The sequence below is a fragment of the Gastrolobium bilobum genome, unplaced genomic scaffold (genome assembly GCF_033153095.1).
Source record: "Gastrolobium bilobum isolate Gb01-03AN ecotype WA unplaced genomic scaffold, APGP_CSIRO_Gbil_v1 utg4965, whole genome shotgun sequence".
In the NCBI taxonomy this organism is placed as follows: Eukaryota; Viridiplantae; Streptophyta; class Magnoliopsida; order Fabales; family Fabaceae; genus Gastrolobium; species Gastrolobium bilobum.
The window spans coordinates 80246-99452 of NW_026895891.1; the positions used below are offsets into that span (position 1 = coordinate 80246).

General features: G+C 35.7%; 1 protein-coding gene across 1 annotated transcript; it reads left to right on the forward strand.

The window, feature by feature from the left end:
• The first annotated feature begins 1526 nt into the window (after positions 1-1526).
• On the forward strand, positions 1527-16394 carry LOC133296626 (histone acetyltransferase HAC1-like). The gene is made up of 14 exons (XM_061495651.1): positions 1527-1746; positions 2592-2661; positions 9049-9100; positions 9180-9240; positions 10056-10348; positions 10658-10786; positions 10866-11066; positions 11230-11372; positions 13105-13405; positions 14533-14672; positions 15278-15335; positions 15435-15806; positions 15979-16205; positions 16298-16394. The coding sequence occupies exons 1-14, from the start codon at positions 1527-1529 to the stop codon at positions 16392-16394; spliced, it is 2364 nt and encodes a 787-aa protein (XP_061351635.1).
• The last annotated feature ends 2813 nt before the right edge of the window (positions 16395-19207 follow it).

The window sequence follows — 19207 nt, forward strand, 5'->3', positions numbered from 1 at the left end:
TGATTCTACTAAGAAGCTCGTTGTATGGACTCACATTGGAGGACTTCCCATGGAGTTCTATTCGTCTTATCATCTGTGGCGGATTGGAAACCTCCTAGGGAGAATGCTGAAAGTGGATAAGAGGTATGTTAGGAGGAACGAAGAAGGGAATGGTGAAGTAATTGATAAATCCAGGTTTGCTAGGATTTGTATTGAGCTTGGTCCCTTCCTTCAAACTTGGGGAAGAGGTGTTTCAAATTGGTTATGAGGGTTTGCATATGATTTGTTTTTCTTGTGGTAGATACGGTCATAAGCAAGACCAATATAGTCTCATGGAGGATGAAAACCAGGTGAAGGAAGGATTACTGCTAATGCCCCTGTTAACCATAGTTCTTGCAAAGTTGACATGGACAATTCTCAGGAAAATATCATACTGGATCAAAACTTAATGTAGCCTTCCCTTTTTTTGTCAGGTTTTCCATGATCAACTTGGCACTTATTCGTGACCTTAAATTAAGTTTTAATATCAGCCTTTTTGGCTATTTTGGAGACAAAAATTAGTGGGGATAAAGCGTATAGGCTTATCTCTAAATTTGGATTCAATAAGGTGAATTTTCTGGGGGTATTTGGTTGATCGCTGAGTTGAGGTGGATTTTTCATTTCAAATTCTAAAATCCCACGATGAATTCATCCATGCTAAAATCAACTACAATAACCAATCCAGAGTGGAATTTATCACTGTTGTTTATGCCAGCCCGCGTAGATATGAAATACGTATCTTATGGCAAGAACTCTTGGACTTGGGCGTCAATGGTTCTTCCTTGTGGATAGTACGTTATGGGTGATTTCAACTCCCTTCTGGCTCTTAATGAGAAACTAGGGGGAAAAGCCTTTTGTTGGGGAGCGTTTCAGGAGTTTAGGGATTGCCTTTCCTCCTGTAATCTTCAAGATTTGGGGTGCAAAAGCCCTTCTTTCAAGTGGAAAAAGGCTGGGATACAGGAATGATTGGACCATGCTTGTGTAACTGAGGCTTGGAGCATACAATGGCCAGATCATTCTATTTTAAATCTCCCATATTATAGCTCTGATCACAGACCAGTTCTTGTGGTTAATGAAGGTCCCAGAGCTCGCTTTCATGGAACTAGGAACTTGAAATTCCTGGCTGCTCGACTCTCTGATGAGAGTTTGGTAGCATTGTGAGTAATTGTTGGAGTAATGACCACAACTGGTTTTTAAGTTCGGAGCAGTTCCAAGCTGATGCCTCCCATTGGCATGAACATACCTTTAAAGCCACCCACAGACAGAAAAACAAGCTCCAAGCTAGATTGAGAGGGATTGACCTTCGTCTTTCTATTCACGCAGATGAGGGTTTGGAACGTTTGCAGAAGTCTCTTTGGAAGGATCTTGAAGTGATTCTCATTCGGGAAGAAGTACGAGGTTCCAGCGTGCTAAGTGCAACTGGTTGGAAATTGGTGATAAAAACACCAGGTATTTCCACTCAATAGCAATGGCAGAGCACCGTAGGAACAAGATTCTCACTATTAAAGATGAGCATAGCACCTGGATGGATGATCCCGTTCAAATTGAAGAATGTGTTGAGGCCTATTTTGAGAAATTTTTTTGTGGAAAGTGATGAAAGTGTTGAGGAATTCCCTATTTGGGGTGGTTTTCCTACCATTGATCGTGGCCTTGAGAACCTAGAGGCTCTTCCTACTTCTCTGGAGATCAAGCAAGCCATTTTCATTATGGGAAAGCTAAAATCCTCAGGTTTATAAAGTATTTTTGCATGAAGCTATGGAAATTTTGGTTGAGCAAGAAGGTGGAAAAATCAAGCTTGATGAAAAAGACGTCAAACACTATTGGGGAGATGGTAGGAGAAGGTGCCTATTTTCCCAAGAGAGCCTGATTCAAACTGATCAGGAAAATGAAGCAAAAAGTTTAGCTAAAGACTATAAACTAAGCATGTTAGATTTATTTATTTTTAGATTTTTGTTGTTGTTGTGTGTTTTAGGTGACTTCTTTATTTGCATGTTTGCTGCATGTTGTCTAAAAAAAAATTAGTTTAAATAGTACGCAAAATAGCTTTAAAAAAAAAAAGAATTGAGTTTAACTGAAAATTTAATACATTGATATGGTTTTACAGGTGCCAAGTGAGTGAGTCAGCTGATACATACTGCAATGAGTGAAATCTGAGTTTGGGGGAAATTGGACAACACCTTTCAAATGGAGAGCTTCTTGATTTTGAAGCAAAATTAGAACCACAAGCTCAGCAATCAAGTGCTCCTCTTCCATATGCAACACTGGTACCTTAAGTTGCAAAAAGGGATCCACTCCATCTACATCAAGGAAAAAAGGAAGACTGCTGAATAGGGCTAGAACCTCTTCTGGCCCCAAGTTACTTGTTCCTAATTTTGTTAATTTTTCTTGGTAGCCTGTTTCTGCAACAGTGAGGACACTGTTTCCTCTGAGTTTGAGGGAGTGAATTCATGAATTCTGCTTGTTTTAAATTTGCTGTTTAGATGCCTGGTGAATAGTTGTGATTTTTGCTGTTTTGTTGAGTTTATTATTTGCCATGTTGTTAGTTTTTGTCTTTGTTGTTTGCTGTTTTGCAGACTTGAAGTTTGAGTATGAGGGTGAATTGAGGGATGTATGGTGTTTAGTAGTGAGTGATCTGGGTCACAAGTAGGTAGCTGGAAATTTTGAAGAAAGAAAGGAACTCAGGGCAGTGGTGTAAATGGAGAGTGACATGAGTGTATTAATGACTGAAGGGTAATGGCAGTGAGAGATTAATTGATTAATGCAAAGTGTGAGTTTTAACAATAGGCATGTGAGATGGTGACTTGACCAACACTGTTAAATATTGAGCCTACACACCTAAATAATTTTTGTTGAGAGGTTTACACTGGGGTAGTGAGGCATAACTTGTTCTGATGCTCAGTTGATGAAGTGTAACACTGGCTTAAGTTTAAAATGACGAGGGCATATTTTTTTGTTGTTGTTTAAACCACTTCCAAACCAAAAAGCCATCCTTAAATCATCATCCATTGAAAACCCCATGTTGAGCCTTTAACCTTTTTCTTCTCATACCCACATCTTACCCTATCCCACAATCTACCACACCTCTTAGTTATGATGGAATTGGAAAAAGAAGCAAGGTATTGTTGGCTGTAATAAGAAGTGAAAGCAAGAACTGCTAATAAATGAAAAGTTGGTCTCATAAGATAAAAAGAAAAAAAAAAGAGAAAAATATTTGGGGCAATACTTGGAGGGTTTAAGAGAAAATTGATGTAAAAAGGTTTTTGCCCTTGAAAAAGTTGTCAAAAAAAGGAAAATAGCAGTCAAAATAGCAGCCACTGAATTGATTGATTAAGCTTCAAGATTGTGTTTCTTTTCCATTGTAATCAAGTTAGCCAATTCCCCACAAATAGTCTACCCTCACCTTAGCCAAGTTACAACCAATTCAAGTCCCTTTGATTAAGTTTACGTCTGTGTGCCATTTAGGAGACAAGAGCATCTTAGCAAGCCTATGTTATATCTTTTCCCAGGGTAAGATTGAGAGAAACAGGACCCTTGAGCATTGATTGAATATTTCTGTGATTAAGTGAGACTGTGAAAAGTTGCCATCTCTGTTGCCTTTTGAAAAATTCTGCATGCTGTGTTAAGAAACGAATTTTCAAAGATCTCTTTTGTCATTATTCAACAGTCAGTAAGGCACCCATGCATTTGAATTTTGTAACAGCCCGTTGTACACCGGTATTGTTAACATTAATTATGATATTAAGCGCAGTTACAATCACAGCAATTCATTTATAAAAATGCGAATAAACTTTTTCCGATTATTACGCGAGCATTTAAAACATAAAAAGCGTAATAATTAAAAGCTGTGACCGTAACCGTAAACTCTTGCAGAAGACTTATTTAAACTATTTTTATAGCTTACTTTACTTATTATTAGTTACTAAGGGGTTCCCATGAACCCACTTGGCCAATTACAACATTTACGTTTTTACTTACTTGAATATGGTTCACTCATCAATTTTCTGCGAACACACCGCTCACAACCATACCTCCTTTTCAGATTATATCTTTGTCTTACTTAATTTCCTTTTCAACAAGCTATCACACGCTCAATTCGGAGCTCATTTGCTCCGGTTATCGACGTTTGAAGTTGGATAAGCAAATAGCCAACCAACCCCAAAAACAGCTCCAAACCACTCACATTACTCGAATTACTGAACTCAATCCACTCATCCATTTGCTCTAAAATTTTTATCCTACAAACTAGACATCTCAAACTTCATTTTGATATATCACACGCTTAATTTGACTGAGAAACGAAGCAGGAATTAATTTCCCAAGTCAGGTCCAGAACTGTCTCAGATGCAGTGGCACATGAGCAGTCCGCGTTTCTCCATTTTTTTCAGGTCGAAGACCAACCCTGATTTTTCCCAAATTTTGACACAAGGTAGAGGACATCTCAACCTTCAAAATGGCGTATGGCACGTCCCTATTGGACCTCTATGGAGGGAGATATGCTCTCCCGAAGTTCGCCTAAAATCTGCCAATTCTACAAAAAATTCGCCAGAGTTTCCTTTGTTTTTCCAATAATCCCAAATTTGTAAAAGATCATTTAAGCCTCAAATGTACCTAATAATCACATGATAATACAGTAATAATCCAATGGGTGACACACACAAGGACCAACAACGCCTTGGGGCACTTACAACCCAATCCAGTTTATAGTTATTAGGCATATAGTTCACATTAATCATCCTTAAGTAGTTGCAATCACTAACACCTTTTTCATGCATATTTTCATCATACATGTAATCATACCCTAAAATAGGCCTAAGGCCCTTCCATCATAAATAGACATGCATCAAATATGATTACAATATTGCTTTACAACTTACAACTTGAAACTTAAACTTTAACTTACATTCTTCCAATATTACAACTTAAATACAAATGACAACATAACCAAATACATAACTACTAGACTTAGGCAAAATGGCATGAGCAAATATGCTAATGAAGCTCATACCACATACATATGAGATGTTCATGCCCTAAGTCTAGCCTAGACCACACGGCCAACAAAATGCAAAATGTGAAGCACTCCACTGCTCACTCTGCGGGCCTCTTGCCCGCTGCTCCGGCTCCACTGCTACCTCCTGAAATAAATGCCCCGAGACGGGGTGAGATATACGAATATATCTCAGTAACCAAGAGGTTCTCGAGAAAACTCCACCCAATGGTTCACTTCGATGCATATCAATAGAATAAAACAACCACTTTGAAAACGGGATATAGCAAGGGATTTAGAGAACTGGGGAAATATCAGAATACAAAATACGACGCTGTGGGATGGTAGCTACCAATACCACGCACGCCCTGGCATATATAAGCCTATGGGTCCACCCGAGGTGTGATCAAATCACTACCACCCTGGTACCCATTCCATCGGGTCCACCCAAGGTGTGATCAAATCACTACCACCCCGGTACCCATTCCATCGGGTATAATCCAAGGTGTGATCAGATCACTACCACCAAGGTACCCATTCCATCCATAACACCTGAGACATTCCTAGTGTGCTCCTATCTGGATCGCACACTATGACTCACGGTCAACTGGAACTCCCTCTCGGAGACCTATCCAGCGGAAGTCCGAAACTGCCCGAAGGCTAAAAACTGTCTACTGGCCAGAGACTCGGTACATAAGTACCCATTGTAATAATGCATGCATGCTCATGTGTTCTATACTACTCATACACACTTCCTACCGTTGCCATCAACTGGCAAGGTGGAACAGAAAAGGGGAATAAGCCCCAGTACCAAGAGGTTACCTTAAGTATTGTTTTCACAAGCTCCGCAGCAGCTTATCCCTCAACTTGGTACACAACAAAATGCCTACACAGAGGACATTCCCAATCTCTTATAATTCAAACAATACATGATAATTTACAATTACACATGCATTGAACCAATTACATACCTCAATCCACTTGGTCCAGGACCAAGGGCAACTCCCAGATTCAAGTTTCGGGATTCAAGTCAACGTACAGCAACCTATACAATCACGTACATCCATCAGTACGCGTCAAATAGCATCAAAACGCAAAATTCACAAAATCCTCCACTTCCTCCTTGAAGGTTCGGCCTAACTAGTGTTAATTTGAGATTTATTTTTCTAAATTTTCTTTCTCATTTTGTTACGCCTCATTAGGTTGTCAAGAGGCCAATTCAAGTGCCGGTTCATCATTTTCACGTCGAATTACATCAGAACGCGAAAACCGCAAAATCCTCCCTTCCTCCTTGAAGGTTCGGCCATCTATGTGTTATTTGGGGATTTATTTTTCTAAATTTTCTTTCTCATTTTAGTACCCATCCTTGGGTTGCTCAGAGGCTAGTTCAATCGTCGTTTTTCCGTTTTACGACATTTACGCATCGTTTTGCGAAATATTTCACTCTAGGTTCTTTATGCCAACTAAGCCACTTATTATTTTTCCATTGATTCTAACACTTACCAATCACCACACAACCCATCTAATTACCTTCTCAACACATAATTCATCGCTCAAACAATTTCCAACAACATCAATTCAACAATTTCCCTTCAAAGGCCAAGTTGCAACCTATGACAATTCTAGGATTTCCATTCACTTTTACTCACTCCACATCTCACACAACCACATTATATCATCATATAATCATACCACAATTCATCAAACAATGCCTCAACACAAAATTCCAAAGTCCCAAAATCATGATCTCAAATTCACTAAGTTAAAATCATCACATTTCACCTAAAATTTTTATTGCATTTCTAGCATTAATACATCATTCTAAGGCATTATCATCTAATGGACATTTTCCATTTGAGCTCTCTAACACAACACATCATAAAATCCCTCTTTAGGGTTCATAAACATAAATCACAAATCAACCATTGAAGTGTTGAAATAACTCACCCAAAAGCAAGGCAAATGACTCCTCCTAAGAATACTCCCTCATTGGAGCATTTGAAAACACCACGGTCACTCTTTTTCCCAAGCAAACCGCGGCCTAAAATGGGGAGGATCTCAAAATCCACTCACTTTCAAGGTTAAACAAGGCCACCAATGGCTTTAGAAGGTGATTTCCTATGGAATTCAAGTCAAAGTTTGTTGATTTTGGTTGAGTTTTGTGTGTGTTGTGATCAAAGAAAGATTTGCACAAAAATGAAGGGGGAGGGGGCTGTTTGTGCGGCTGGAGGGAGAGAGAGAGAGAGAGGAGTGGGAAGATGATGAATAGTGATAGGATGAGGTGTTTAAGTGACTTTCAAGTGGGGTGGGTCCCACGCCACCTCACGCGATTTAAAACGCGTCTAAACTTTCACTAAACGTCCGTAAATTCAAGACTTATTTGGAAACTCTAATTTTTAACATTAACCATTGCCCTTTAATTATACTTGATCAGATGAATCCGGAGTTTTCCGGTCGTTCGGAGAAAACACCGTTTTAAGCTATTGCGCGTGCCGTTGGCACGCTTCCCTAAAATGACTTACTTTCATCAAATTTTATCAACAATCACATTTCCTAACTCAATAGACCATTTGTAACTCATATTTGAAACCTAGAGCTCAAAATTCAACTGACACGTTTTACGGTGCAATCGTAACGCGGTATTTTTACCCGCGAAAATTACTATTCACTGATTTTTCTGAAACTTGCCTATCCACTCAATTTTTCGTTCTGAACCCATTTCCAGGGTTATTTTTACCATCTGAGACCTTCTACTCAATTTTTATCTTCCTAGGGTTGCGTGTTTGCTAATTACCGTTTTGCCCTTTCTTTGTATTTTGGCCTAATCTTTAGGATTTTCACTAATCCATCACTTGATTGCTCACTTAATATTTTAATTACTTGATTTAAAACTGTGAGGTGTTATAAATTTCACACACTGTTTGCTGAGTATTTTTATGGAATAAAAGGATCACCAAGCTGTCTAGTTTGTGATGGATTAATTGCTGAACTAAGTACACAATATTGTTCTCTGCTCTTTGTGTTAATATGATTCACTGAAAGTTTTGAAAAGTTGAACATTGAACTGTTGTTAGGAAGTGTTTTAAACTGTTATGGATTCTGAGTAGCAATGAGTGATGTAATAGAATTTTTCTGGTTATGGATGGTGGTTATTATGATAAGTTCATTTGCTGATTTTCTTTGTTACTTGAGGACAAGCAACAATGTAAGTTTGGGGGTGTGATAAGTCTATGAAATAAGACTTGAAACATATGGTTTAATGTGCAAATGGAAAGAAAAGAATACTTTTTGTGTTATTAAAAACCCCAAATTTATGTTGAATTGAGATTTATTGATTAAGTGTTAATGGGCTGCAAAATTTTATTTTTCAGGCCTATTTCCACCTTCAAACCAGAGAAGTCAGAAAGAAAAGAAAAGCAAGTGAAAAAGAAAGAAAAGAAATAAAAGAAGAAAACAAAAGAAGGGAGAAAAAGAAATGGGCCAAGCAAATCAAATCAGACAATCCCAAGTGAAGAAAAGCAAAGAAAGAAATTGGAAGAAAGAAAAAAAATCAGAAACATGAAACAAAAGCTGAGAAAAGGAAACCCATCTCACCCACCATTCGACCAAACCCATCTCAGCCAAACCCTCACCTCAAACCAATTTAACTTGAAATCCTTCCACAAATCGAACCACAAAGTCAGACCGTGTTGTGAATTTGGTTCAGTCATCAAGTTTTAACCCCACCCACGGTTCATTAAGTGAAGAATCAAACCCTAACCACTCTTTCTTTATACCGAAAATGCCAAACAAAACCCTCAACTGAGTGGGTGAGCTAGAATCTGTTGTGAGTGGGGGCTGAAGCAACTTTCGGAGTGTGGAAGCAATTTGTGCACAGAAATCGCACGGTTGAGAGGAGCCACGTGGAAGATGATCCAAGGGTTTCCGAGCTATTGCATGCAGTGGAGCTGATATAAAAGGAGCAAGGGACCTTCTGCTATAACAGCTCTTCTTCTCCATTTTTCTTTATTTTTATTTTTGTATTTTTTTGGTACTGTAAATAGATGCTACTTTGTTTGGATTAGAACCTGTCAGCACAGTATCGAGGCTATTCTGGTGAATAGGACTCAGGCTGTGTTTTACGTTTTCTACACTTTAAGTTTCTGTACGTTTTAATTTCATTTGTTGTTTGTAGCTCAACCCTTATGGGTATGAGCTAAACCTTTCAAGCTTGGGTGTAGGTTACCCGAACCATAGTAATGGATGCTTGTTAATTACTTTTGTTAAACTTTGATTCTCAGTTGTTTAATACTGTGATTTTAATTAAATATTCTTTCATTGAGGCCTGATGGTAGATATAATGTTAGGAATTAGTCATTGAGAGGTGACTAATTTTGGAAATGTGTTAAGCACATGGACTTGAGTGTGAGAGCATTCAAGGGCTGTCACTCAGAGATGAGGACAACCACCATGTAATTTCGGACTTGTAATGTATGAGTCCTTGCTTCATTTAGCACAGAGATATGTAAATGAGTGTGGAGGATGAAATGATTTTAAGAGATTAAAATCAACAAGAAGTGATCCATTAACTGGGAATTAATTTTTAAGTAATCTGTAATTAACATTTATTTCATTGTTGTTGGGAAAGGAAACCGAAGCTCAACCTAATTTCTCAACTATTTTCACAAACTCATTTCTTTGTTCCTCTGATTTTTAATTTCTCAATCATCATTTTGATTTTACAAGTTGTTTTGGTTATCTAAAAATTCTTTTACATCAGATAATTACGTTCTTTTTCTGTTATTTTATTTTCTCACTTAACCCAAGAAATCAATTCTGAAAATCCTAAAAAAAAGATAAAGTTACTGACCAGTAGTATTTGAAATTAGTTTTGTGATTTCTTTGTTTTTATTTTTACTCACTTTTTAGATTAGATTCAGTTTAAGCAATTGCAAATTTTAGTCAAGTTGAAAAACGCCAAAGATCCTTGTGGGAACGATATTAGGGTCTCAAATACGCCCTATATTACTTGTTGTCGCGTATACTTGCGCGCTACTTGCATAACTGTTAGCAAGGAAACAGTGGGTACAATGTGATAAATGCCAAAGATGGCAACATCAAATATGTGCACTCTTTAACAATAAAAGAGAGTTGGATTGCGGAGCTGAGTACATATGTCCTATATGCCGCTTAAAGGAAATTGAAAATGGAATGCATGTACCCATACCAAAGACTGCTATTTTTTGTGCCAAGGACTTGCCAAGCACCATGCTCAGCGAGCACCTTGAGAAAAGACTTTTTAGTCGTCTCATGCAAGAGAGAGAAGATAGGGCAAAAGTTGAAGGGAATGAAAATTTTGATGAGGTAAGATGGAGTATATATACTGTTCAATTGAAGTGGTTGAATACCTATGTTACCGCAATAACATGCATGCACATAAACTTACATGTTTTAACGTTTTCTTATTCTTATGCAAGAAAGTAAATTGAAAGTAATAGTAAACTAATAATCTTCCATATAAGAACTCCAGTACTAAGAAACATGCAAGATATTATTCTTCTGATGTTATTGTTATTGATCTTTATCAATTGCTTTTACCTATATCCTTTTATAAAAAAAAATATATAAAAATATATATTTTCTGATTTGCCATGTATTACTCCAATTTGCCAGGTTTTAGCAGCAGAACATCTAACTGTTAGAGTAGTATTATCTGTTGACAAACAATTGAAAGTGAAGAACGAGTTTCAGGACATCTTCTTGGAGGAAAGTTATCCTACTGAGTTCCCTTATAGATCAAAAGTAAGTACAGAGGTTAATAGATGATTAAATGTATTTCCAATTGTTTCTGGAGAACTAAACCTCTCATCTTTTGTTTCAGGTTATTCTTTTGTTTCAGCAGATTGAAGGAGTGGATGTATGCCTTTTTGGAATGTATGTCCAGGAGTTTGGCTCAGAATGTGGCTACCCTAATCAGCGTTGTGTATATATTTCATATCTTGATTCTATTAAGTATTTTAGGCCTGAAAGAGCGGCTATGAGTGGAGAAGCTCTTCGAACCTTCGTTTACCATGAGTTATTGGTATGTCGCTTATAAATCCTGTTGCTAATTACTTGCTCCTTGTTTTTGTTAGACCACATTTCACCTTGGGTTCATTTACTATGTCAATTAAACCAACAAAAATGAACACTTAATCCTTCTATTTGTTCTATTTACGTTTTTCTTTTTCTTTTTCTATCATTAGATTGGATACCTTGATTTTTGCAAGAAACAAGGCTTCACAACTTGCTACATATGGGCCTGTCCTCCGTCGAAAGGGGGAGATTATTTACTATATCGTCATCCTGGCAATCAAAAGACTCCGAAGAATGATAAATTACGGCACTGGTATGCCTATCTTTCTCCATATGTACGTGTGTTGAATTTTTATGTGCTTGTGTATGCATTACATTAGCCATATCCCAAATAACGAAAGGGTATGTTATATAGAGTATTTTAATTTGCTTTTATATATATATATATATATATATATATATATAAAAGCAAATTAAAATACTCTATATAACATACCCTTTCGTTATTTGGGATATGGCTAATGTAATGCATATATATATATATAGCATGCTTGCATTGGGAAAAGTGGGCAAACCTGGAACAGTTTCTTTGTAAATATGCAAAGATAGGACTGCGTATAGAGAATGCCCTCACCTCTGAAAGTAAAATGGCCTTGAAGGCCGAAGCATGTGAGAGGGAAAAACAAAATTTTTCATATGCGGAATTACACATGCAATCAAGAATCATGCTTTATGGCATGTGATGTTACCTTTGTTTGTGAATTCAAAACTCCAAGACGATCAGTGTTAGGTTTGAAGGGTTCAAACCCTCTAACGTTGATCCACACCACCCGCGTCAAGTGTGTTGACCACCACAGAGAGGCTTTTTATAGGTGAAGAAGGGGGCTAGGTATATGTGTTTAGAAGAGTGAAGTCTCCAACATAAAAACTTCACAAGAGTGGGAATGGTATATAGAAGAATTGGCTAGGTTCTTTTGAAAAACCTTATCACCAATAGGCGCACAAGAGAGGGAGATTGTATCAAATCAGAATTTTTACTTTACTTATAATGAAAGTATAGGTGGAGTTGTTGCAATTCAAAAATCCCAACAACCTCCCCTTTGAATCCTCATAAGACTAGGCCTTTATCTAGTAATTTGAACCAATGTCATCATATGACCACCAATATATATATATATATATATTCAAGTTTGAACCAACTAGCTCACTGATTCTCTCAACAACCAAATCTGATTGGAGCTTATTGGTTTGACAAGATGACAATCATCTCCCATCAAAATGGCGCCCCAAATTAGCCCTTGGAGATCTCCATAGATCTTCTCTTGATACAAAGGATTTGTTCCAACAAGATCTCATGTTATCTTTTTGTTATGAAACAACTTTTCATAGCCAATTCAAATTCGAATTCAAACATTTAAATTCAAACTTTCAAACATTTAAATTCTAAATTCAAATTCAAATTCAAATTTTAAATTCAAATTCAAATTTTAAATTCAAATTCAAATTTCAAATTCAAATTTCAAGTTTCAAAATTCAAATTCAAAATTCAAAATTCAAAATTCAAAATTCAAAATTCAAATTTCAAATTCAAAATTCAAATTTCAAAATTCAAATTTCAAATTCAAAATTCAAATTTTAAATATTTGATAATTAATTTAACTAATTAAATTAATTAGTAATGTCTTGGACCATCCAAGCCCATTAACAATACCATGCGCCCTCTCCCTCTTAGGTGGGCTTCCAAACTTCATCTTGGGCTAACAACCATTATTAGGCCCAATACCTTTAATGCTATATCATCATGACATTAAGGAAATGTTGGTGGTGGTTCTAGCAGACACTTGACCTTTTTGCGTCGCTGTTCTACCTTGTTGGGCCCGAGCCCATTTATGTTAGTGGCTATGTTGGACCTAATGGGTCACACACTAACAACCTCTACCCAAACTAGACGGGGTTTAATGGGAAATAGTTTTTATGCTTTTTTTGGAAAATCACCACTGCAATGTAACCATTGAGTATTTATATTGTTTGTTTAGTATATGTAGGTATCATTCAATGCTAAGAAAGGCTGCTGATGAAAATATTGTTGTTGGTTTAAGCAACATATATGATCGTTTCTTTGTTCCTAGTGAAAAATGTGACTTCAAGGTAACTACTGCTCATTTGCCATACTTTGATGGAAACTGTTGGTCTGGTGCTGCTATGGATCATGCCAGGAACATTGAACAAAAAAGTGGAGGAGACTATGAAAGGGAGTTGAAGAAAGTGACAAAAAGAGCTTTAAAGGCCATGGGATATGTAAATCCTTCAAAAGGCACTGCCAAAGACATTCTAGTGATGCAGAAAGTATGTATTCCTTGTCTTTCAACTTGATCCATTTGTTCAAGTAGCTCTTCATAGTTGAATCTGCTTAAATAGCTTCAGCATGTTATTTGAAAAATCTCCCTCATGGAATTTGAGCTAGTTATTTAATGAGATGCTGAATAACTCTTTAAGATTAGATGTAGTCGCGATAGTAATTTGGTTTTGCAAGGCTTAGAGAAGTCATAGTTCAGGCTTTCATAATGAAGGGAATTAGTGCAGTACTTTGAAGGATTAAGTTGTTAACTTCTTGGATTCATAGAGCTATAAGTTGTTCTTCATGAATATCATAACCATTCTTCCGCATGTTTTATACAGTGTCCTGCCCTCTTTCGTCCTATCCCACCTTTTATACCTTTCGGAGGGTAGATTTTGTGATGAGTAATTGATATGTGTTAGATTTTGAACTGGTTATGAAAAGGTGTGATAAGTAATTTTAATGGTTAAATGCAACCTCCCTTTTTGTTCAACAAGAAAAGAAATGCAATCTCCCTTTGTATTTCCGTTGGTCCGTAAAAATCAAAGTGTTAATTTTTTACCATCCAATTATCCCTGTTACTAACTTAAACCTTAGTTCATCAAAGTGAAAGACCCCTATTTCATTTAATGGTTTCTATACATCTTCTGTATTGAAATAAAAGTTTACAATTCCATACTCATTGGAAACTTATTCACTCAGTTTTATTTTAAGTATATAGCATATGATTCATGTCAGTTTATAATTTCTTTCTTAGTTACTGAAACAAAGATACCCACATTTAGTATTTCAATATAGCATTTTAATTACCAATGTCATCATTATTCTACTTCTTCTACTATATATTTGGTTCTGTGAAATTTTCTTCTATAGTACATGTTTTATTAGTGAGTCCCAGACTAATATGTTATTTACCTACAATCTACCGAGCTTTGGATTTCTGTCTTTTAGTGTCTCTACATTTACACAGATGAAACATGCTCATGGAATGGGATATATCCTTTTATACATAACTGAATAAAATTTTGCAATGTTCTTATATGTGAGAGTTTAAGTTATTTACATTTATACTTCATGTGTTTTTGTTATTAATTGATCTTTCTTCATTTTCTTTTTTCCACTCTATATCTATTAGCTGGGCCAAACTATATTGCCTGTCAAGGAAGACTTCATCGTAGTTCACCTTCAGTATGCATGCATGCACTGCCATGAAGTGATAGTGTCTGGGAGGAGATGGTTTTGCACTGAATGCAAGAAATTTCAGGAGTGTGAAAGGTAATGATAACTTAAAAAGCACGTATTTGGACTGTTTTTTCTCTCCTCTCTTTACTCCCTTGACTTGAATTTTGGTTATACATGTGCTGGTTTTGCTTACTCTAATTAGAAGTTTTGTTGGCGAGACATACTTCAAATTCTCTGTTGCTTGCACAATTTTGTTCGTCTTTGTTGTTCTTTTGAATCGGTATCAAAGTGCCAATCCTCCATTCACGTGGCATTTTCTCACATAGTTATTCCTTTATCCTCTAAACACTTCCATACTTCATTGGATATATATTATCCCTTCTAAGTTCCAATTAATTTACCATTATCCAATTTCTTTGGTACTTACTTTACCTCAAATTCCCCGATTCTGTGAGAAAAAGTATAAAATTGGGCACCCGCTTTAGTGATTATATCATTCCATTTCAAGCAAGGACAAAGCACAAATTGAATTTGATTATGCACCTCTTGGTGTCTTCTCTTTCTTTCTTTTTCTCATCTTCTGTTTCTTCATACGTTTGCACTACAGTTCTTTTTGTTTAATGTTAAGTAGTTTTGACAGTTGGGATAAGAAACAAAAAAATGGGCTTATTTCATCTACTTTTGTATCAATATTTCAGATGCCATACTGCTGACTCGCACATTTCACTTAGTGGCAAGAGGCATAAACTTTGTCAGGTAATTGCCTAAACTTGATGCTAGGTTCATATGATTTTCTCATTCATTAGTGTTTTCATGCAAAATAATATACATCTTTGAATTGTGTGCCTTTTTCAGGTCCTCGTGGATGATATCCCTTCTGATACTAAGGAGAATGATATGATCCTTAATAATGAATTATTTGAGATTAGGCATAACTTTTTGAGTTTCTGCCAAAAGAATCACTTTCAGTTTGACACACTCCGCCATGCCAAGTATTCCTCAATGATGATCCACCATCATCTAAATAATCTGCTTGCTGTTCCATGTAGCATTTGCTCTAACAATAATGTATTCCAACAAAGCTGGAAATGTGAGATTTGCCGTGAGTTCACTGTCTGCTCTGCATGCTATGAGAAGAGAGGTGCTAATTTCCATACACACAAGTTGAGTCAAACTTGTTCAACAGTAGAACATCGGTCAGAGAATCAAGAGTTAAAGCAGGATCCTGTATGGGTATGCCCACCTAGTTTGCAATAATGTATTTTTTTATGACTAGTTTGCAATAATGATTTTTGTTCAAACCTACCTTTTTTGTGGATTTTATAATTTTATTTCCCCCCTTTTCCTTGTCATAACATGTACACTTGCTGACTTACCATGTAATTAATTGGTCATGCAGATGCAGGAATTTCTACAAGTTTTATTGCATGCATCTCAATGTCGCCCAACTAAAGCTCAGCCCTGCTCTTATCCAAAATGCATTAAAATTAAAAAATTGTTCTCTCATGCCAGTAAGTGCACTATTAAAGCTGGTGGGGGCTGCCAGTATTGTAAGAAGGCATGGTTGGGACTAGCTGCACACTCGAAGAATTGTAGGGACTCAGAATGTCGCGTCCCACGTTGCAAGTGTGTTACTCTTTCAGCATATAACCTACACTTAATATTTGGCTAAATTGTGCATAAATATCCATTCATTGATATTTATGTTAATTTTGCAGGGATCTGAAGAAGCATGCAGAATGGATAGAAATGCAATCTGAATCTCAACGTAGAGCTGCAATTGTTGAAAGCAAAAGTGCATTCGCTAATCAATAAATTCTGGAGTACAGTAAGTCAAATGTCTAGCTGATAAATTGTAAAGTTGTAAATTTTGACGGAAGTATACATAATTTTGTTGAAGTTTGTATAATTGTTGTTATCCAAGTGGCTACCAAGAATGTAAGTAAGAAGCTGGAAATAACCCTAGAGGGGGGGTGAATAGGGTTATCTAGTTTTTTCTGCAATTTTACAATTACAAAGAAACAACTACACCAAGTGCCAACTTGGTTTGCTTACACCGCTTTATTACTTTGATTAAAACAGAAAAATAACAATGCTATTCAGAATTAATCATGTATAGTGGCAGTATGTAAACAAACACTTGAATTTCAGAAATTTCTCAACCAAAAAAACTAAGTAAGCCAAAAAAACTAAAAATTCAATATAATAGAAATTAAAATTTTAAAATATTAGTGTTTTTTATTAATAAAATTATCAATTTAGTTTATTAAGTTGATATAAATTATTCATCTTAATTATCGTAACAAAACACATAATTTTAAAGAAAAAAAAATCTAGATTCAAAAATATATTATACAGCATGAAAACAATCTTCTTATATTATGTTTTTACCATCAACTTTAAGATTAAGAGTATAATTTATATTGGTGTAAAAAGATGTGACTATGGCTTTAATATTTTTACAGTGAATATTAAAAAATTATAATGAGAAAAACTATTATAACCCTGAAATAAATTATAATTAAAAAATACCTTGATTTTCGTATCAAAACGACGTTATTTTGGACTCAATATAGATAACTTATCTACATTGACTGCAGAAAAAACTAACCCTTTGACTATTTATATCTATATATATTTGGATAGATTATTGATATTCTAACATGTTAGAGAAGTAGGTAAAGGTAGGCAGACAAAAAATTTGCTTGATAATTTAGTTTTGAAAATATATTTTCAAAGTTAAAAAATAGAAAACTCGTCTGATTATTATTTTATTTTTTTATCAACTTCTTTTTATAAATTTTTTTAACCATATAGGATTTTAAATACAACATCAACTACACCTTTATCCCAAATGAAAGATTTTAAATACATTTTAATAAAATATATTTTTAACACCATAACAAATCACATTATAATTATTTTTTAAGATTAAAGTAAATCACATTGCAAACTAATAAAAAGAAAATTGTATATTTACTTATCAAATTAAAGTTAATTATCATGCTATTTACTTATTAAATATAAAAATAAAATCAACTTGTATATTTATAGTTATTACCCACTCGAAGTCGTTATAATCCTCCCTTTTCATTAGTCAGGCCTCAGCCAAACATTCAGCGCATCTTCATTTTAACAAGAAAAGCTGAGATGATACTAATATTATCAAGATAACCTAACTTCCCCCTTCTTCAACATGCCTATTCAAGATTTAGTTCTATAGATATAACGCCTCACAATTTTAAATCAAGTAATTAAAATATTAAGTGAGCAATCAAGTGATGGATTAGTGAAAATCCAAAAGATTAGGCCAAAATACAAAGAAAGGGCAAAACGGTAATTAGCCAACACGCAACCCTAGGAAGATAAAAATTGAGTAGAAGGTCTCAGATGGTAAAAATAACCCTGGAAATGGGTTCAGAACGAAAAATTGAGTGGACAGGCAAGTTTCAGAAAAATCAGTGAATAGTGTTTTTCGCGGGTAAAAATACCGCGGTACGATTGCACCGTAAAACGTGCTGATTGAGTTTTGAGCTCTAGGTTTCAAATATGAGTTAAAAATGGTCTAATGAGTTAGGAAATATGATTTCTTATAATATTCGATGAAATTAAGACAGTTTGGGGAAGCGTGCCAATGGCGCGCATAATAGCTTAAAACAGTGTTTTCTCCGAACGAATGGAGGACTCTTAATTCATCTGATCAAGCCTAATTAAAGGGGAATAGTTAATGTTAAACATTTGAGTTTCTAAATAGGTTGTGAATTTACGGACGTTTAGTGGAATCGGAGGAAAATTCGGATTAGTTTTAAATCGCGTGAGGTGGCGGTGGGACCCACCCCACTTAAGTGACTTAAGCCACATGTGCTTGGCACTATTCATGCATCACTTTCCTCCCTTCTTCTTCATGAAACCCGCAGCCCCCTCCCCCAAAAACCCCATTTGCATTCAAATTTTCTTTTCACCATAACTTGATCATTTCTTAACCAAATCAAGTGATTTTTGTGTTGAAATTTGTTGGAAACAACCTTCTAAACACATTGGTACCACTCTTGAGCCTTGAAACCGTGTATTTGGGGAGATATTGGCCATTTACAGCCACGAAATTTTGGAGAAAAAATGGTTGTCCATGGAGCTTTTTGATCTTCCATTGCTTGGAGGAGTCTTGGGTTAGCTTCTAGCCTTTGTTGTGAGTATGTTTCCATCCCATTTACATGGTTTAATTGTGATTGAATTTTTGGAAACCTAAAGCTTGATTTGATGATGTGTTGTGTTAGAGAGCTCAATTTGAAAATGTGTATTAGATGATAATGTGTTAGAATGATGTATTAAAGCTAGAAATGCGATGAAATTTATTGATGAAAAATGTGAATTTTTAACTTAGAAAATTTTGAGGTTGTCATGACTTTGAGTTTTGAAAATGTGTTAGGATTGGATTGATGAGTTGTTGTATGATTGTATGTTGATATAATAGGATTGTATGAGGTGTGGAATGATTAAAGTTGTATGGAAATTCCTTGGAATGCCATAGGGTAAAATTCGATTCTTTTAAGAAAGATTGAAGAATTGATGTTGAAAAATGATTTGGATGATGATTTGAGTAGTTATATGGTGCTTAGATGGGTTGTGTT